The following is a 21,707-nucleotide window of genomic DNA, read 5'->3' on the forward strand; positions in this document are numbered from 1 at the left end:
TCCCTCGCCATAGTAACAGACACAAAGCAACTTACTAAGAGGAGGATACGCTACATTTCATCAGTTTTATGACCCTCATGTTCTGCACTGACGTGACTGGTACTGGAAGTCACGTGAACCGAGCCAGTGTCCTCCAACATAACAAAAAATATGCTGTCAAAGATGCTAGTGCTTCAGACAGTGACCCTGACAACAGATATATAGCCTCCAGCTCTGGTCACAGCCCATTTAGTTGAAAAACAAACTGGTAAAACTATTACCATATTGTCCAAGGTCACATTCTGTGGCACATGACTGGATCACATAGGTGGTGTCCTGCATTCTCTAATCCACATGACTAAAGACAGATGTACATTTTTTATTGTCACTATGTATTTTCAAGATATCCGGAGGGTGATGACCTTTAAGTAACCGCATGAGCTTTCACTATGCACCATCATTCAGTGAAAAATGTTTGAATTACCATGAGAGCTTCTGCAGTCAATGATGGATCACAGTGAAATAATCCAAATGTTTATGGTGATACCACAACCTTTCTGTAAGTGTCACCGATGTGCTATTTCTTTCAGTACTGTGGATGGAAGGGTAGACAAACGATTGATTTCAAATCAATTTGAGACAGTGCAATTAGTAAATTCTTAAGGCTGCAATGTAGGATATATGAGCTACCGCCAATAAATAATGAGACTAATGCTGTGCTTCAATTACATTTACTTGAAGCAGATTGCTACTTTCAGGGGTTGTTTATGTTGCCAATTGATCAATGTTTATTGTGAGGTTCAGGCATGCACACTGTGATTCAACTGACACAATCCAATCTAATCATTTATTAATCACACCTCGTGACCCAGCCTTTAAAATGTCAATGATTTCACAAACTCATGCCATCTTCTTTGTGTGACAGTCACAATTTAGATGCTCTCTCATGTGGTAATGCTCCAACACATGTTTCAAATCTAATGCATAGTGAATGTTGGACAGAAGCTTTGACTGTTGCATCACAAATCAAATCACAAATCTCTAAGAAACATCTTAACTAGATATCTCTCCAAAATTGTTCAGCCTAAATGGGAAGTAACAAACATTTCAGCTTCTTGAGGTCCTAGTTTAGGACTGTTACATCTTCTTAGGAATATCCTTCTTTACATTAGCCAAAACTATCTCAGGAAAAAAATACAATCCATGTACATAACCTAGTATAACTAAGCGATGATGAAAAATGCAATCAGTAACATGTATCTCAATCATGTATTGTTGCCAATAAATATAATGACAAAATACAATACTCATAATTTAATCTGATATGGTGATAAGTTTATGTGTGTATGGACTGCAGCAGTAATGAATTCTTCCATATAAAAAATGGTGACACAAATCACCAGCAGTCTATTAAACAGATGCTTGAGATCTGTCCAAAGTGGGTCACCTTAAATTAAATACTGCCATTTCAGACCCAACATCAGTTGTGCCGGTTATATTTCCCTCTAAACTGGAAGAGCCACATTCTAAAGGATTTTTAGTAGGATGGAGATCAGACAGGAGCCAGAAATTAGATCCCAAAGAATCAGACCTAGAAAAAATATGTTTTGTCCCAACTGCGTAGACATATCACCTCACTGTGTTCTATTTCTAATGAGCTGTAGGGTTATAAAATGTAAAACAGCTCAACTGTAAGTAAGTGTTTTTGGGACAGCCAGGATTTTGTTGGTTTATGCGAGCCAGATTCAACAATTCATACATCTGAAGCTCAAATCAGATCCCTTCTACAGCGATCATATTCTCACCTAAGAAAAACTGTGCTGCATGATGTTTAACTCAGATCTTTCCACAGCACTGACCTGTCACTAACTGAAGGGCTTCTGTGCATGGAAATACTACCATATGGCTTACACTTATACAAAAGCGCTAATGATTAAATTTAATTTTCCTTTTCCAAACTGTTTTCTTGCCTCTAAAAAATGTCTGAATCATCCCAATTTCAAATAATATATGAAATGAGTCCAAGGCATCCTTCATGCCAAATCTATTTACAAAGTCTTTCCAACACTATTTATCAGGCTTACACACACACAAACTAAAATCACAGCAACGATCTCAAGATTCCCAGTGGATAGACTCACACATTGAGATTTTTGTTTAAAAGTTCATGTTAATTTAGAGACTTTCCAGCTGTTGCACTAAAAATCTGATACCGCTGTAACTTTGAGGAATGCAAATAAAATGTTAAACTAATCCACAGTGTGGGTCTTGGTGAAACATTATTCAAAAACGCCTACTTATAACAATAATCACAGGCCTACCAGAGTCCTGGCTGGACTTGGACTCAGAGAGACTGACGGCAGAGGCGTCTCGGGACTGGTCGATCATGCCGATGTTCACCTTGTGTTTGTAGGGATCCAGAGCTCCAAGAAGACCAAGGACACGTATAGCCTGTAGGAGACACAGAATTAGCCACCCTTCACTGCAACGCAATGATTAACAAGGCAAAAATGTTGATGTGCAAGACTTTGTGATTTTGTGTAACTTTGGCGTGTCCACGAATGTTTAAAACTATTAGTAAGGTTGTGGTAATTGAAAACGAATTCAAAAAGGTAAGTCAGGCTGTTCCTGAAGCAGCATTTTAGCCACATACTGGCAAAGGCAGGACTATCTGGAACATAACAAAATGCAAATCAACAACAGAGATTTACAGTATACTGTACTGCCCAAGTGCTTTGAGAGGCTCCTATTGATGTAGTTTTTTTTTCCTAACCACACATCATATACTGTACGGTGAGTGACAATACACTCTCTGTGCCTACATATAACATAATGGGCAAGAGAAGAAACTCTGAGAATTACTGCTTACATCACAGCTCAAGACTCAGGAAAAAGCTCTATATAATTATGGAAAATGTGCATCGTTTCATACTGTATGCATTCACATGATCATAATTCACCAGTCAAAGTCAATATGTCTAACCAGACCTGAACGTATTTAGTATATGTTGACAGGCAGGGTCTGTGACCTGACAATGAGTCACTATGAATGCTTGAGCAGGGTTCACACTGCTATTATGAGAACTGTAGAGAAAATGTGACAAATGTGAGGAGACAAGATGGGGGGACCTATTCATACCTCTCTCCTGATGCCTTGGTTTTGTTCAGTCTTGAGGAAGTTGAGCAGCACCTCAAGAAGAGAAGGGTACTTGCGGTAGGGCTCCACAACATAGCCTGTACTAGCAACCTGCTGGCCCAGAGTCCACAGAGCCACCTGGTGGAAAGTCAGAGGCAGCAAAGTCTTTGAACAATGCTATTAACAGAGACAAACTGCACATATTTACTAACACATGCCACATAAGTATGCATTCAATGTATTATCAGGTGTAAATAGAGGTTCTAACTTAGGGCTAGGTGATAGGATTATATCGAGGAGTTCTCCATTCATGACTCATAAAGAACCTATTACATTCCATCACCCTTCATCACTCCCCCCCGAGGATTCCATGCAGGTCTCCCAAAGTGTACTAGTGCATAGTTGACTGGGCCTCTTTTCACTTTTGTCTGTTCTGTCCCTGGTGGAGGCTGTCGGGGACAGGCATTTGCCCTTGCAAGTTGAGCCTTGAAGTCCAAAACACCCATGACCCCATGTCCCCAACCATTTCATGTAAGTGACGCACTCCCAGTGGCATTCTCTCAGGACATACCTGTCGTCAGGGTGTGTACAGAGGACGGTGCAGGGTCCTTGTATGGTGATACCCAGTCCAGGCTAGCCACTAAGAGTCTTGACTTCCTCACAGGTGGCTTTGTGCGATGTGGGTTTTATTTGATTTCTTTATTTACTTTGTATCATCCTTACTACCTTTATTTACTTGCATTTATGTGTGTACATTTTTTGTGTTTTCATTACTATGTTAACATTATAATTATCACCTGTATCCATTTATAAATTCAAATTAAACTTGATTCTAACTGGTCTTTATCAAAAAAATACACTACCAGTCAAAGTTTGGACACACCTTCTCATTCAATGGTTTTTATTTATTTCTATTATTTTCTACATTGTAGATTAATACTGAAGAGTAACTTTTTTTGTTTACAACATAATTCCATATGTATTCTTTTATAGTTTTAACGTCTTCAGTAATTCTACAATGTCAAAAATAATTAAATAAAAATCACTGAATGAGAAGGTGTGTCCAAACTTTTGACTGTGAGGGTAAGTCATTAAAGATTAGCACAATTATACTGACTAAAAGAAATATTATATTGCAATATATTATTTTTGCTATATCACCCAGCCATGTTTTAACCAAAATGACATTAATTTTCTTCGCATACCTGTCGCTTGGCCAGTGATGAGGAGTCCTGAAGCATGTCCATGATGATTGGAAAAAGCTCATCCATCCACTTCCTCATCTCCAGTCCACTCACCTGACAGGGCAGACAGAAACCCAATTAAAATTAATAGTCTAAATTATAAAATCCCATTACTTAATCAATCTTAAAGAGACAACGATTGCAAGATGTCCAGGAACATGTTGTTCTATTTCTGACTAAGTCAGATATGTTGTACTATTTTATAGATCTACCGGAGTGAAACTCAATTTTGTGACACAAAGGGGAAATAGCAAGTGCTTTGTATACACTTTTACTTTGAAATGACTGAACTCTGTTCAGTATGTCCACATTAATTCATAGCACTTATGTGTAGAAATTTGATGCATTAAAGCAAAATATTTTGAAGGTAATTTTATCCTTATTTATGGGAAAAAAAAAACAGCTTCATATTGCTTTGAGTGGATTTATGTCCAACAAAAAACACAGATTTTACAATTCTACACAAAGGTATGTTCAGTCTATGTTTCTTTTTTTGACAAGTCATTCAGTGTCAGTTATCTGTATTCCCTACATTCTCTTGTGTCTTCTTTGTTTCTTGCTTCCTCAGCACCTGGGCCCCTGCCTCTTCCCGCACTGAGTCAGCCATGTACACTTGGACTAACTGTGCATCTCCTGCACTCTGTCTGAACTGCAAGGTCTGCCTGCTTTTAACTGTGCTTTCCTGACTCCTCCGCTGAGACCATTCAACCACCTGGACAAAGTGAAGCAAGGCAAACATCCATGGGTGGGGCACTACCCTCTACTTTCACCTCAAAAACCAACCAGCCAGAATGCATGGATCAAAACTAAGACTCAAAAAATTTAAATATGTGCACATGGCAATCCAGTTCTCCTCAGCTTTATTTGACTTCAATAAGCAGCAAATGTAACATCAGTATGAAAAACACAGGTCCATAAAACCCCACAAACAAGTAACTGACAAAGTCTGCAGTACCTGAGCCAACTCCCCGATGGTTGCAAGGACACTAATAACCACGCCAGGGTTGGGGTCCGGGTCTTTCAGTTTGAGGATCAAAGCCTGCAAAAGTAAAAAGTGGTCATTTAACCAACTGAATCGTAGTATTCTTCCTACATTTTGCAATCAGAAGAATAAACAATTGGAGGGGCTTATGGAAATGATGTGGCAAGGTGCTTGTGCTTCTACTTAGAGAAAGTCTACTGACTAAATAGGTTCCTCTCACATAACAGTCTGGTTTACATGCACATACTCATGTACCAGCAGAGTTGTACCTTGAGGATGGGTTCCATATATGGTCGTATGAGGCGGGGTGCGTTGGAGACCAGGTGACCGAGCATACGTGCACTCTGCTCTTTGTTTCTGCCAACACCGCTGTGCTCCAACTCTGTTAAAATCTGCAGCAAAATACAAAAAAAGTCAGTATGACACATCTACTCTTCTCCACCTGTAGAAAATTATTCTATTCACCTGATGTCTGAACAAAAGAACTCAAAACTAATATAAAAAATGATTGGGGTTAAGGCATGGTGCAGATAATAGTGTTATGTAGGCAAAGTCCTGATAAAATTCACCTTCACTTTGCTTTGCCAAGCTTTTCACAATACTATAGCCTTTGCTGCCCTCTAAAGGTATTCAACTGAAACAGCATATAGATGATCTTTTTTTGGCAGTACAAATGCAGTGGATGTAGAAAATGGGCTTTCAATACTTCAGAAATTGAGAAATGTTAGGCTTTAAAAAAAAAAAAAGTGCAATAAACTCTAAAAACATGGCTACAATAGTTGTCATTACAGGTTAATTAGTGTGGACTGAAGGGAAAAAGTGTAATATGTAGTTTCCAATTAAATCCAAATCAACCCTCTGATTACCTAGGACTTTGTGTGTTTTGCTCCTGTTACATTTTTATTCTGTGGTCTCATTTTTTGTTGCAATATAAAGACCTCCACATCTAGGGGAAACTGCACAACCCTGGCTAGAATTAGAGAACTCAAAAATGTCTGCTGTGCAGTATGACATTAATAATGTGTTGAATCATTGAAAAAAGAAACAAAAATTAAAATTTGTACAATTTTTTCATTTAATAATGATACATGTGGACTAAAGCAATTTTGATGAGATCTTAAGCTTTGTCTTGTTTAAGTGTCCTGACAGAACCATTGGAAAGTTGAAAATTCCACATTTCTTAGTAAGCCATCTGTTGTGCTTCTCCTACCTGGATGAGCATCTTGCGAAGGAAGGGCATGACAAAGGCAGGGTTCATGCTACTGAGGCGTCCAATTGTGCAGATGGCCAGCTCTCTGATCTCAAACACCTCATCATTCAGTGCAACAAATAGCGCCTGCAAGTTCTCAGCCTGGGCAAGGTGAGCATCGAAACGTTCATCAAGTGATGCCAGCACACAGTATCGGATATCTGGATCTATAGTTGCACAAGAAAAAGTCACACATTTTCATTCATCTGTCACCTTTACTACCCTTACGATCTACATCAGTACTGTATTATCCATTACCTGGATCGGTGATACCAACAACGAGCAGCTTGCTGAGCACATCTGCAACAACCTGCACAGCAGTCTGGCTGACGACATGGCCACTGATCAGATGGATGGAGGGAGTGAGAAGGCGTGAGCAGGTCCGAGCTGCCTCCATCCGGATTTCCTTGTGCTCACTGTTCAAGAAGTGATCAGCACAGTGGCGCACAAACTGGGTCAGGGAGTGTCCTGGCAAAAGAAACGAGAATAATGTGTCAACTGGGGTGCTTAGCATTACAACTGTTTTGAATATTAGTGTTACAGCCATAACAGATAATTACAAACCTTTTTGGTGTATCCTATAATTTTTTAAATGATTTATATAGCTTTAGTTAACATTGATTTGATTTCAGCTAGAAAACATAAAGTAAGTCAGCTTGGTGACAAACTGAAAAGGACTTGTTTTGACCAAGCCTCAACATCTGGACACACTGCTGCAGAACTGCTCCAGCCAATTCTACAGTTCAGTTTCACTTGGACCATGTTTTCCTCTCCTTCAGTGGCTGTAATCAAATGCCTGATACTCTCTGCCTTCAGCTAGAAAATACACCATTTTTTTTCAACGTCACATGTAGTGTGCACACAGCAATACATCAGCTCCTCCAGTTACTTGCTGTCTGTAATGCCACTACTCACACTTCATCATTCTTCTCCACTGAAATCAATAAAGTGTGGTATATCCCAACAAAATAAGGGTGTGTATCCATGAAGCATTTTTTTCTGGCAGAAAGGCGCTGGCAGGATGCTGGGGAGTGCTTCATTTAAAAAAAAAAAAAGTGCTCCCACACTGGTTGTGGGTTTTGTTTCTATGACAACAATATCCTGACAACATATCAGCACTCTAATTGCCATTACATGATAGACTAGCATTACCCTTTTAGTTTTTATTATCTTTTAGTTCTTCCTTCGCTTTCTGTCTGACATATTATTCAGCTCAAGATAGACAGATAGAGCAACAACAAGCCTTTCCTTCATTTTCTTCAGATTAGTTCAGTGACTGTCAACCAGAAGCATCCACACAAAAAAGGCAGAGCGTGCTGAAAAAAATTACAGTGCTGCAGCACTTTTTCTCCGGGTTGCCATATACACTCTCCTCCTTAGGAACAACTGAAAAAAACATGCTGGCAATCAGAAAAACAACATTATATGGACATTTATCCTAATAGAATATTTATTTTTGGCCTATTTCAAGGTCTTACCCTCAAACTCAAAGCTTCCCAGTGTGCGCAGGGCCAGGGTGATGCTGCCAACGTCACTGGCCTCAGGAATGTTTGTGAGGCTCGGTGAGGCCAGCTGGTGAGCTAGGCCTTTGGGCATGCCAGGGTGACGCAGTGGCTTGTGCATTAACACCAAGGAAAGCATCTTCAGCAAACCATCCTGGATGTCCTTCTTAAGCTGGGGGATTTGACGGCTCAGGTCGTACAACACCGCTGTAAGTGCAGGACTGTACGAAAACAATGACAAACAACGTAATATCGTTATTGTTAAGCATAAACTAAAGATGAAAACATCTACAACATCTAGCAGAGTGAAAAACAGATCTATCCACAAAGCAAAATGCTTCAGTTAAGGGATTTTTAAGTGTTACCTTCTTAAAATGTATACAATCCACATTGCTGATTTGGATTGTGGGTTTTGAAGACAGCAGAACTCTGTATTTAGAGGTCTGAGGAAGAGCCTCATGTTTGAAACATTGAGGCAGCTCCATCTATTTTCAACTCTTTCGTGCAAACCAAACCATACATTTAAGAGATATATAGTGTAGAGTACTCTATGAAAAGCTGAAAATTGCCCTGTCAGTCCTACCTGAGGCCCACAGCCAGCATAGGCTCCAGCAGCTCCTTGATGTCTGGCTGGATGCTGGGACCCATAGCTCTGGAAAGCATGCTAATGCAGGTGAACACTGTGGCATCCACCTGCATGGTCTTCTGCCTCCTGCAACACACACCAAAATGATTTTCAATCAACTTTGCTTGTTCTTTTATATATATATATATATATATATATATATATATATATATATATATATATATATATATATATATATATATATATATATATATATATATATATATAAAAAAACAGCAGTGTTTTTCAATTACTGACTTGTGTGCAAAGTCCTTGGGTGGCAGGGCGGCCTTGATGATCTCAAGGATCTTAGAGAGGTATGGTTGTATGTCAGCCCTGACAGCCACCACCAGCAGCCCCAGAGCTTGGAAAGCTGCTGTTCTCTCCTTCTCCTTCTTCAGACAGCCCAGCAGGTAGCCCATAGTGTCTGGCAGGTACTGGTCTGTACACAATACACATGATTAAACACAAACATTTGTACATACTGAAAGGCATTCAATCAACCAAATGGAAACTATGCTAAACTGCCAGTTTTTTAAAGCAAAGCCCACTGACATTACCACAAGGGAACCCAAAAACAACTCTTTACATTGTCTGTACAAACTCCAAGTAGATATGATGGGAAACAATGCATAGCTGCATTTCCATCAGATATGTCCCACCTGTAAAGGTATGTGGATGGAAGGCAGCCAACCGTGGAAGGAGGTTGAGGATGGTCATCTGGATCAGAGGGTTTTTACTGGTCCTGTATTTCAGTACCCACCGACACACCTGCACAAATTTTAATTAAAAAAAATTAAAATCCATTGCCAGTGCCTTGAGCTGTTGACCTATCGGTATGCTGTGGGAGGTAGGCAGTATCGTTTCTGATAAAAGCAAAAGCTTTATCTTCTTTACTGTCATTAAAAAGAGAACACACAAAGCATACTGTCTCACTTACATGTGGAATATTTTATCATCTATACTATTTCGGTCTGTTCAGCCTTCATCAGGTATGTGTGAAAGCATCGTAGGAGTTTTGCATATATATATATATGTGTAAACTTATTCAATTGTCCAATTAGATGATATCAGAATTTTGTTTAAATAGCAAATAAAAGAGCCTAATTTAACACATGCACGTCAGAAGAGAAATGAAATTGTCTTTTAAATACTATGGAAATATCATCTTTTAGGACTTGTTCTTGTTCTTAGTGTTTTCACATTTTAACTTCATTGCTTGGCGCTTTTGCACATCCATTTTGATGTCTATGTTGTGTTTTGTCATGAACCTGTCTGTCTGTAACTCAGTGTTACATTGTATTGTTATACTGTATTGTTATATTGTCTAGTACAGATCCCTTAGTGTTGTTTGTCAGTGACTCAATGTTGTCTTGTTATGTTATTTGAGGACAGGTTTGTCTTGAGAATGAGACCCAGTGTCTCAGTGAGATTACCTGTATAAATAAAGGTTAAACAAAAAAAATAAAATAAAATAAAATGTCACTAAGACTGGTACAGACTTCTTGACTGTTAAAAACACCACTATCCATCCATCCATCTATTCACCGCTTAATTCCCATTAGGGCTGTGGGGGGCTGGAGTCTATCCCAGCTGACTTAGGGTGAAGGCAGGGTTCACCCTGGACAGGTCACCAGTCTATCACAGGGCTACACATAGAGACAAACAATCACACTCACATTTTCAACTATGGACAATTTAGAATCACCAATTCTCAGAAGGTCTTTGGACTGTGGGAGGAAGCTGGAGTACCCGGAGAAAACTCATGCATGCACAGGGAGAACATGTAAACTCCACACAGAAAGATCCTAGGCCCAGGCTGGGATGCAAACCTTCGAGCTGTGAGACGACAGTGCTAACCACTATGCCACTGTGCAGCCCTCAAAAACACCACTTCTATTCTAAAGGTGACTTGACCATTATTCATGATGCCTTGCTTTCAAACAGCTGTCAGAGATATAAACTCTACTTTCTCCCACCCTCACCAATCATGTCTGCAATTAGGAGGTAAAACACATGCTGGTTCCAAAACTAGAATAATAGTCAGAGACTTGTGAAAGTCAACTTTATCATTTTTGAATCAATCTTTCAGTCTAAGACAATCATAAATACTATAATTACATCATATTAGAAGCAGACAAAACAATGGAAGCACTGTATAATTAAGTTAAGGCTGCCAAGAACAGCTATTTTCTACTGATTCATTTGTTGACTTTCTTATGATTTAGTCATTAATTAAAAACACTGGGATGCCCTCCAAAAAAGCAAAATGACCATTTAATTTAGGTTCATTATATTTTGACAAACTGTATGTCACTGTATAACGCAGCACAGTACGAAATATAAACAAAACTTCACAGGTGAATGTGCAAAAGTGGTAAGTTAAAATGGAAATTCCAACATGATGAACAGAAAGTTCAAAGAGGTTAATTATTTCAGGAAGTAGGGCAACTCCAAAAGAAATCCAAGTGTTTATGAAACCCCTCAACAATGTGAAAAACATTCAGTCTGTGTGTTTAACAAAGTGCAACACTGGGCACTGGATATTTTACAAGCACAGAGCAGCTAAGGCAAATTCTTTTCCTCTAATTGTGTAATGTTTCGACTTCTATGAACATACAGCTTAATTCGTAGCACAGTCACTGTCTTTATCTCATGTGTGGTAAGTTTGTTAAATGACTGTGATTAGAAAATCAGGATTTCAGCGCTGAGCGGCAGCTTGAAAGTAACTGCTGGTTAACACATAGCCTAATGAGCCACATCTCAGTCACTATTTCAAATTTGTTACATTTGACAGAGAGCAGGAAAGAAACAGATGCAAAGTTCCTTCATGTTGAATAGCACCTGTGTTTTCTCTTCAAGTACTTGAGCATTGCAGCAGTGCTGCTCTAGTATGCCACTGAACCCTTTCAGTGTACAAACCACCTTTTTGTTCTGTAATAATGTGAAGCACTTAAATACTTTGGAAGACTTGGGTCCAAGGAAACTTTTACGCTGAACCGAGAAAGACTCTGCTGCTGCCACCATTGTGTAACGCTGTAGCATTGACTGCAGGTGACCAACTGAAGCCAAAAACAACAATGTCACGGCGCAGCACTTGTATAGTGATACTGTAGAAAAAATATTTCTCTATTGATGCCAACGCATTTTCAGCATTGACATTATTGATTATGTCTGTTAATCACAGCAACTCTAAATGAGATGCACTGACAACATTAAACACTCAGTCTAAATAAAGTCATAGTTCAATAAGCACCTCTGACAGTCTAAATAAATATGATAAATAAGAGCACCATGTACTTCATCAAAACAACTTGCCTGAGCACTTATTTTGGAGTGAAACAACACAAAGAAAGCAACAGGCTACACAGTGTGCAAGCTGCAGGGCACTGCAGCGCTTGATGTCTATTAAAGAAGTCTCATAATCAAGATTTTACTGCACAGTATATCAGAAAGTATATATTTAAACACTGTTCTCTTACAGCCGTAAGCAAACTATCGTCTTATTTTTATCAAGAAATGTTTTTCTATCACACAAAAGACTACTAAAAATTGCAGTGTTCATGGTGGGCAGTAAAGTGTGTCTTGCTATGCAGGAGCAGTAACAATGTTTTCAGTTTGTAGCTGCGATATTGAAAAATACGACCTCTACTGTAAATTCTACCTGGTCAAATCGCTCCTCCATCAGCTCACGGCAGTATCGACTCTCCACCAGCGAGGTCTTGGCAGGTACCGGTGTGGCCCCGAAGCTGAGAAATCCCTGAGGTGTGCTGTAGCCCAACAAGCCCAAGAGGGCATTGGACTGCTGTGGCTGCACCGACTGGAAGCTGGTGAAGGGTGTGATGTGGCGTGGCTTGGTTCCAAATCCCATCAGCTCCTTGCAGTATTTATCGTGGACCAACTGCTGCTGCGTGATCTCCTCCATCTCCTCACGCATACGCTGGTGAGAGATAAGACGGTGAGTGGAATATTCTGCTTTTCGATTTGAGAATATATCCATGGTGAATCAGCACTCACCTCTCCCTCCATGCTGCTGATGCGAACCAGCTCATTCAGGATGAGAAGAGCACCATGGACCCTGTCGTCACGATTCATCCCTTTCTCTTTGGCCAAAGTTTCATCAAAGCCTTTCTCTGCTTCCTCAAAGGTTTGCTGTTACAGAAAACACCAATGCTCAAGTTGCCTATTAGAAGAACACAAGTTCTCCACCGGCAAATACAATATATACTCTGGAAGACTGGCTCTTTATTAAATAAAATCTGAAATTTGGGAATGTCTTACTTTGTACCACTGTGGTTTCTGCATTTCTTTGGTCTCTCTCTGTGTGGTGAGAATGAGACAGGCACGCAGGGCAGACACAGCACCTTCTCGGATAGCCTGCTTGGGGTCCCATACTGCGTAAAAAACGTTGTCAAAGAAGGGCTGCACTTGCTGAAAGAAGAAGGTAGGTGCACTCACAGCTAGCTCCCTCAACACCAACACCTGGAAGAGACAGAAAAACGTTTTGCTTTGGTCACCCTGAACTGTCTTTCTTAGGTTTGCCTCTAACAGCATAAAAAGGCCAGGATTACATATTACTAATTAATAATTCTGCAGTTATCATGTTATTTCAGGGCTTTCAAGTTCAGAGTTTAGAAAAGTTATGAAATGTACAACAGTTGCACCCACTGTAACTTTAGGTAATTATCTTTGCTTTAATAGCTTCTCTGAAGCATATCTGAGTAACACTATCTCTTGGTTTTCAGTTGATTAAACATCAGTTTGACTTGTTTCATAAACCTGCAAACATTCAGAGGGCTGTAGTCTAAAGTAAGTTTGTCATAGGCAGGATTTCTTTTTATAAGCAGGCTTGACAAAACCTAAAACCACAGGAAGATATAATGGGTACCACAACAGTGGTTGTCAATATATCTATTAAACAGGTTTTTTTTTTTTTTTTTATCAGGCTCTGTGTGCACTCCCATAAAGTGGGAATTTGACAAATTATTTGACTTTTCTTCTCTACTTGCATATTGCCTATTGCAAGAGGAACAGCAAAATCCAAAACTGTCGCCCCAACAGCAAAGACTGAAGTTTCTATGCAGGAAAAGCAAAAATAGCCACAAACTTAAAAAGAATAAATACACAAAATGCAATGGTGCAATCACACCATCCTTGATCGAACTTTCAGCTGCCCTCATCTTCATCACACATAAACATCAGCAACGTAGTGGTATTTGAACCACAAACACCACAGTCCCTGTTTCTGCTGGTGACTTACTGCAGCATGGCGTCTGCCTTCATTTCTGTCTGCTCCTAACCACTCCAGGGCCCTCTTCACCTCAAACTCCACATATTCAGCAGTAAAGGTGTCCCCAGCCATGGATAGGTGGCCCATGGCTTTAGAGGCCATCTCCATGACCACAGGGTCGCTGGAAGGGAGCAGGTTGCGCAGGTAGTTGGCAAATCGGCTGATTCTGGTGGCATTGCCTCCCTCTACTCCAATAAGGCTCACTGAAACAAATCATCACAGTTAAGAATTTAACATAAACTTTATCATTTGATCTTGACCCATCATTGTTAAAAACTCACCTATAGCGAGAATCCCTCCTTTCTTTTCATTCACATCAGAGCTGGATACCAGCTCAAATATGTGATGGTTTAACTCATCATAGAATGTAGTGGCTTCATCTTGGCTCAACTGTGGCACAAAAAACAGCAAGCCAGCAAGGCATTATTGGTGACAGCTACATGTACCACTAATGAGAAAGAAACATTTCATTTTCATCCTTGTACATATTATCATTATCATCATCATCCATATGTTTATTGCTGATGTAACAATGTTGCTGCTGTAACAATGTAAACTTCCCCCTCATGGGAGCAATAAAGGATTGTCTTAAAATAATGAAAATAAAGTGTCATCAGTAAGAAAAAAATGTTGCATAGTGCTGCACATGATATAAAACATTTACAAGCAAACTGATGTATGGATCAGTGTTCACCTCTGGCAAAGTGTTAACAACTAATCACTCTACAGCGTATTTAGTATATGGTATATAAATGAATATCCTCATTACAGGTTTCTGTTAAGTGCATCATTATTTTGCTGTTACCTCTCTGAGCTCTGTAGTCACATAGTGCTGCAGATCTTTGGCAGATTTTGCTCTGGTATCTTCATTTCGACTCTTCAGGCCACTGACAAACTGCTGCAGCACAGTGGCTGTGCCTGACATGATCACCATTTGGATGGCCTAACCTAGAGAAAACAAGTAAAATGGACCAGAAGTATGGATACTAGAGCTACATGACATATTGCTTCTGTAGCAGACTAAAAATGATCGCTCACACTCCACAGGATCAGCACATTTATTCTATAAACGAGAGGCACAGGTCACAATACAGCGACACACAGGCAGCAGTGTAGTCTCTCTCTCCTGCAGCAGGCCAAACATGGGAATTAGAACACTCCGCGGTAATCGTCAGAAAATCGTTTTAAAACATAAGTTTAACCGATCAAAATTAGAATCAAAATTCACTCAAAAATCATTAGTATCTCTTTCTTAAGTTTTTATGAAGTTTTGAAGAGCCTAACAATATTTTAAGGCCACTAGATTAACAATCAGGAGAGAGCGCATCATCATACATCTCACCTCATCAGAAGCCATCCAGCTTTTGCCGGGAATACACAGCTTCGTCACGTATGCCTCAAACGTGTGTGCCACTAATTAATGACCCCCACCCCACCCCACCCCCACTACAACAGGTAAACTGGAACCATATACAGACAACTGTAAACTATTTGACAAAAGAAACGCAAAAATAACACACAAATAATAATGGAAATAAAATACACATTTTGAGAAGGTTCACCAAAAAATACACATTACATCCAGTTATTTACTCAGCTACACTTCAGCATTGACATTGCACTGTGCACACAGTCCCATGGCAGGAAGTGCAAAGTGAATTAAGTCAAATTTACTTAAACACTTAATGCAATGTTTTTGTTGCTGAGTACAAATAAACTCACATGGCTCTCATTTTCCAAACTTTTCTACAAGAGAAGTCTGTGTCAGAATATAACTTACTCTGGAATTTTTTAAACTTTATTTTCAAGACACTGAGTTTGTTGCTATACGTGTACACAGAAAAAAATGAACATAAACAGGAGGACATTTGAAAAGTAAGAATTGTTTGCAAAAAGAAACAAGTCAGTTCTTTAGAAACATTTCCGCTACGGAAAGGTTGATGTTGACCATAAACAGATTATCTGTTTGCAGTGTGCTGCAACACAACAAATATTTTAACTATTTAAATCAGCATCACAAAGCTCTGTATGACAAGTCAAATCGCAATATATAAAGCAGATAAACATATCGTTTAAGTCCGTTTTTTCCCAATATCGCGCAGACTTAAAATATACCCTACTTTGAATGAAAGAATATCTGTATCAACACAGGGGGTCAATGTCGCTGTTAGCTGACGTTAGAGCTAGCTTGCTAACGTGTTTCTTGTGTGAAACAAAGTGTCAGCCTTGCTTGCCAGTTAGTACCAGAGACGTTACACCAAGCAAACAGGATCATCCTTTGCACCTCTGGTACACAACTGCCACGGACAGGTACAAGAAAAGTCAGAGCCTTACCAGTGTATCATGTCTGTTTTGTTTAGCTAGCGTTAGCTAGTGCTAACATTAACCTATCTAACATAGAAAGCAAATAGCAAGTTAGTAAAGTCATTTTGTACGACTTACGTGTTTCTACTACTATGTCGGACACTTTATCTGCGATTCGGCTCATGCAGAATATCTCTCATTGTACCGCTACCTGCTTAGCACAGCGTAAGGTTAGCTAGCTGAGGTGTCTGATGGGTGGACCGACTCCACTCGGCAGTGCTTACAAGAGTCCCGTTGCGCAGGAAGCGCGCAGCTCTGAGCGCAGCTGACATGTGTTGCGTTCAGTTTGGAGATACTACAGCGCTACTAGCGGTACTACGGCGCTGCTGCATTTCCTTCCTCAAAATGGGAGTTTCCGACTAGAAGCTGGGTGTGTTCCTGTCCTCCGCAGGATGGCGCTGAATTTAATTTCCAATTTAACAGTCAGGGAGAAGGTCAAAGCAAACTCAACTAGGAGCTTCTGAGCGACTGATTTTCTGTTTACACGGCCTTGAACCTTGAATTTCCCTCGGGACTGATAAAGTATCTATCTATCTATCTATCTATCTATCTATCTATCTATCTATCTATCTACCTATCTATCTATCTATCTATCTATCTATCTATCTATCTATCTATCTATCTATCTATCTACCTATCTACCTATCTACCTATCTATCTATCTATCTATCTATCTATCTATCTATCTATCTATCTATCTATCTATCTAACCACTTTCACATTTGTTTTTAGTTTTTTCGTGGAAAATGCAAGAGAGAGAAAGAGAGAGAGAGAGAGAGAGAGAGAATATTTTTCTGTTTTATTTTTGTTTTGTTTTGTGTTTTGTGGGGGGGGGGTTGTTTGTTTTTTTTTGTTTGAATTTTTTTGTGTGTCTAACCCACATTAGACTAGGTCCAAAATTAATCACTATATATAGACTGGTCCCTGAGAGGCTAATGAATTAAATCACAGCTTCTGGTTAGTGGAACCTTTATTCTATTGGCAAAAAAAAAAAAAAAATGCACAAAGGGGGAGATTTCACTGCTTAAATTATTCTTTGACCAGTAGCTCATAGCAGGCTCATTTCTTCATTCTACACCAGGGGCGGATCTACTGGGGTGGCATAGGGTGGCAACTGCCACCCCTAGAAGATGCCTTGCCACCCCGGCTGCCACCCCAGTTCTGAACGATCTAATTCAAAAATATGTATATGAAAGTTTGTGGCCAGCCGTAAAGAGCGAAAGTCCAAGAAAGACGAATAACGAGTGAAACTCCGATGTCCGAGTGCTTTCGAATGCACCATGTGACGTCACGTCCTGTACCGTCAATGCTACTACAGATACGAGGTGACACAGACCCCCTGAGGGGGCTGCTCTTAGACCTCACTCATGGGGATGACAGCTGGACTTCGGTGTGGCAGTAAGACACTAGTTAGACTGGGTTAGACTACATGCTAATATAACTGTTCACAATGTAGTAAATGCTAATAGTGTCTAAATTCACATAAAGTCTTTGCTTGCGAGACGAGCCACTGTTTCCAGTGAGTCTGGGCCTTGCTAATTTTTACTTCTGTAGCTAGCTAATGTTAGAGAACAGCCACAGAAAGATGGAGGGGGATCGTCTGTGGAAGTTTTTCTCTTTTTTTGATAATTACAACCTGTGGTTCTGACAACAGACTGTAAGTCAAAAGAAATCACACATTCACTAAGACTTTACATGACATTAAAGTGTAACCAAACCCCCAGTCACACCAGGTTTTCATGCACTGTTTGAAAACTACATCCTGCTTGTTTAATGCTGGTTTTTATAATTTTGGTGTCAAGGTCATAATAACACCAACACTGATGTGTTTCATCATAGTACAGTCATATCACTTAGTTTACAGCCGAAAAAACGTTTACATGTTAAGTATCTCTTTAAAGGTTTAAATTGTACACATCAGATTGTATCAGTTAATAATGAAAATTATCAAAGGAAAAAACATAGTTCAGTCAGTGTGATTCTTGTAGGAGACAGTAAACAATGAAGAGGAAGGGAACCACCAGCAGCTTTTCCCAGCCTAAAAGAAGAGAGGAGGAAGAGCATCCCAGAGAGGAGATGGAGGAGGAAGAGTTCAGAGAAAGGAATAAAGGCATGCAGAGCTCAGACAGCGAAAGGTAAATCAGACTATCTCTGGTCCAGCTGCTATGAATATTGCTTTAGTATCTGAGTAAGAGGTGCACCTGTCACAATAATTACCTTTTTGGACAAATTATTATCTGATGTAGTTAGTCTTTTAATTTTAAGATGATGAGTAGATCCTTAATTCTTAAGAAAATCCAAATATTGGAATTATAGAATTATTGTAAGAAATGTCTCAAATAAAGAGCATCAAAAAATAAAACAACAAATCTAAGACAATAAATAAAATGATCTGGACTCTGACTCTGTTCTAGATGAATTAATAATGTAATCATTGTGGCAGGCTGAACATAAGCATAGATCACACAAATGCAGATTTCCCAAAACAGTGCATAAGACAGACATTGTCGAGTCTTAAAGTCTTAATCTAATGTGTTGCTAAATTTAAGAAACATTTTTAACATATCTAGCATTTAGTTTCTTCAAAATGTATAAGGTTGACTTTATTTCAGTTTAAATCTTTTCCCCTTTCTGCTAGACATATCAAATCACATATTGTGATTGACAGCTAATAAGAACAACTCATGTTTAGGATTGGCTGACAAATACAAATGATATTTACTTATTTAACATACTTATTTCAGCAGTATTTGCGTCAATTTGATAACGCCTGCTGGTTGGTTTCATCCAAATCCCTCATTCCATTTTTGAGTAATGTTGCTAACAGACAGACAGATAAACCAATGCCAGTCATCACATGACTCTGCCAAGGCTCCGCCTCCTTGACAGGGTGTATATATGTGTGTGTATATATATATATATATATATATATATATATATATATATATATATATATATGCCACCCCCTAAAATGTATCAGCCACCCCTTTGCCACCCTATTAATTTTTCCCTAGATCCGCCCCTGTTCTCCACTGTATATTCTAAAGGTTTTGGGCTGCTAGTAGTACCTCAGTATTCATGCTTGTGAGAATTTATACTGAATGACCCTCTACATGGCAATTTTCCAATGCATTTTTAAGGTTGTTGTTGCTATTGTCATCAATTAATTTGTAATTAATTTGTAATTCAGAAATCAAAGAAGATAGTGTTTATACTCCTGTAAAAGTGGGCATTTGGCACATTTGACTCTTCTTCTTCTCTACTTGCATATTGCCTACTACAGGCAAGAGGAACAGCAAAATCCAAAACTGTCTCCCCAACAGCAATGGCTGAACAGCCACAAATAAGCCTACTACAATTCTCCAAAATTAAAAAACAAACAAAAAACATGCAATTTTGTGTTTGACAATTCTTACCAAAGCTGAGGAAGGAATTTCTTTTGGCAACATTGGATAAAATTTCCGTATTTCTGTTTTCAGCATATGGAAATTCAAGTGATCTGAGAGAAAAGTAGACTTTTGCACCTCCTTCTGGCTCCATTTTCAGGTTATTGAAATCTCATGACATTTTATTTCATTTCACCAAATAGATGATTTGGTATGAAGAGTAACAAAATGAGCTGTGCGGAGAGGATATGGGGGTACAAGGCTCAGATAGAGGGCTTTCACTTTTAAGGCTAAGGTTTGATATTGGGTCAAGCCAGAAATTAATGTTATCTGTCCCCCTGACGCATGTGTGAAGCACGTGCTCATCCGGTAGGGCCTAAAACTGAGAGGGGAGTTGCAAAAATTCTAGTTCAAATTTAAATTTTAAGTACATTATAAATTATCCCATGATACCCCATAAAATCTCACAAGCACAAATGCTACCTTACACTGCGCATTTAGACCTCAAAACTGCTCTTTTGTAATTTAAAATTTTATTTTACAAAAAGGCATTTCTGTGCTTTTATATGAAGTCAAAAATGACAGACTTGTGTTCATTTTTTTTAATTTGAAATGTTCAAATGCCCATAGTTTGTCTTTTTGAAAAAATGAACACAATTTTCACATGAACTATTATAGGTGTCAGTGCTGAAATGTAATGATAATATGAGAATATGGAAAGTGGCTTTTTGAAAACTTGAATGCAAGAAATACACATACTGAGTATTTTTAAGCTTCTGGAAGACATGACACAAAATAAAATATGATGTGATAATGGCGAATACATAAAATATAAGCTCATACTGTGTGTAGATGTTTGCATATGTGTTGTTTTTATTCCACTGTTGACATCATGTTCAGCCTCAGGGGGGAGACATTGTCCAGGTATACAGCTACCTTTTAATACTGAGTGGACCTGTAGCTCTGCTGACGTTCACCACTGTGCAACACACCAGTTCAACCCTCTAATTTGCAGGAAATTAGAACTTCAATGTCAAATGAATTTTTATCATCAAAGTGAACCATAATTACCATCTTCTTTGGCATTTCCCCCCGTGAAGTTATGATATGGATATGATAGATGTGCCCTCTGGCAAACAAACATTTTGCTCACTTTTATAGTGACCAGTAGATATCAGTGCTTCCCTGCCTGGGGTCTGGGGCCAATGAGTGGCCCTTCAGGAGGTTCCATAGGGCCCCATAGTCCAGGACAACCACACATTCTTCCAATACGATGGACCCTTTGTCTTACCTTACACTTCCAGTGGTGGAAAAATGTTTTCGGACACCCTTCAAATTTTGTACAATCTCAAATATTATCGTGAAATATTTGGTTTATGCTTTGAAACAGACCTTTTGATAATCCACCACAGATTTCCAATGGGGCTCATGTCCATGGATTGAGCTGGCTACTAAGACCTGGATACTGTGCTCCTGCTGCCAAGTTCTACTGGTCCTGAATGTGTTCAAGGGGCGTTATCTTGTTGAAACATCCAGTTTTGACCTCAACGGAACAGTGCATGTGCAGAAGGGAGCATGTGGGTTTTGAGAATGGCACAATACTTGGCATAGTTCAATGTTCCATCACAGACAGTGAGATGACCAACACCAGCAGCACTCATGCACCCCCAAACCATGATGCAACCTCCACCATGCTTGACAGTAGGTACTGTACATGTAGGAGGTAATGCTTTGCCAGGCCTTTTACATACCCTCACATTAGCAGGAGGAAGATAAAGCTGGAAACTGGATTCATCTGACTACAGAATCTTCTTCCAATTCCTGGCTGTCCAGTTCTTGTGTGCTTGGGCCCGACGACGACAGGTAAACCTCTGTCTCTCATTGATCAGAGGCTTCTGGAGAGCCTTGTAGGACCGTAAGCCATGATCTAAAAGTCACCAGTGCGGGTGG

General features: G+C 39.4%; 1 protein-coding gene across 1 annotated transcript in view; it reads right to left on the reverse strand.

The window, feature by feature from the left end:
• The window catches only part of mtor (mechanistic target of rapamycin kinase), a 97,417-nt gene extending 80,797 nt beyond the window's left edge, over positions 1 to 16,620 (reverse strand). The window contains exons 1-18 of the mRNA XM_035947331.2: positions 16,450 to 16,620; positions 14,813 to 14,955; positions 14,289 to 14,397; positions 13,978 to 14,210; positions 12,999 to 13,199; positions 12,735 to 12,869; positions 12,382 to 12,657; positions 9,380 to 9,488; positions 8,976 to 9,159; positions 8,676 to 8,804; positions 8,069 to 8,313; positions 6,849 to 7,058; positions 6,552 to 6,757; positions 5,611 to 5,733; positions 5,315 to 5,398; positions 4,321 to 4,413; positions 3,119 to 3,253; positions 2,301 to 2,430 (exon numbers count right to left, since the gene is read on the reverse strand). Coding sequence (XP_035803224.1) covers positions 2,301 to 2,430; positions 3,119 to 3,253; positions 4,321 to 4,413; positions 5,315 to 5,398; positions 5,611 to 5,733; positions 6,552 to 6,757; positions 6,849 to 7,058; positions 8,069 to 8,313; positions 8,676 to 8,804; positions 8,976 to 9,159; positions 9,380 to 9,488; positions 12,382 to 12,657; positions 12,735 to 12,869; positions 12,999 to 13,199; positions 13,978 to 14,210; positions 14,289 to 14,397; positions 14,813 to 14,941 — 2,731 coding nt within the window. The 5' untranslated portion in view covers positions 14,942 to 14,955; positions 16,450 to 16,620. The remainder of the gene's footprint in view (positions 1 to 2,300; positions 2,431 to 3,118; positions 3,254 to 4,320; positions 4,414 to 5,314; positions 5,399 to 5,610; positions 5,734 to 6,551; positions 6,758 to 6,848; positions 7,059 to 8,068; positions 8,314 to 8,675; positions 8,805 to 8,975; positions 9,160 to 9,379; positions 9,489 to 12,381; positions 12,658 to 12,734; positions 12,870 to 12,998; positions 13,200 to 13,977; positions 14,211 to 14,288; positions 14,398 to 14,812; positions 14,956 to 16,449) is intronic.
• Positions 16,621 to 21,707: the final 5,087 nt, after the last annotated feature.

The sequence above is a fragment of the Amphiprion ocellaris genome, chromosome 8 (genome assembly GCF_022539595.1).
Source record: "Amphiprion ocellaris isolate individual 3 ecotype Okinawa chromosome 8, ASM2253959v1, whole genome shotgun sequence".
NCBI lineage: Eukaryota > Metazoa > Chordata > Actinopteri > Pomacentridae > Amphiprion > Amphiprion ocellaris.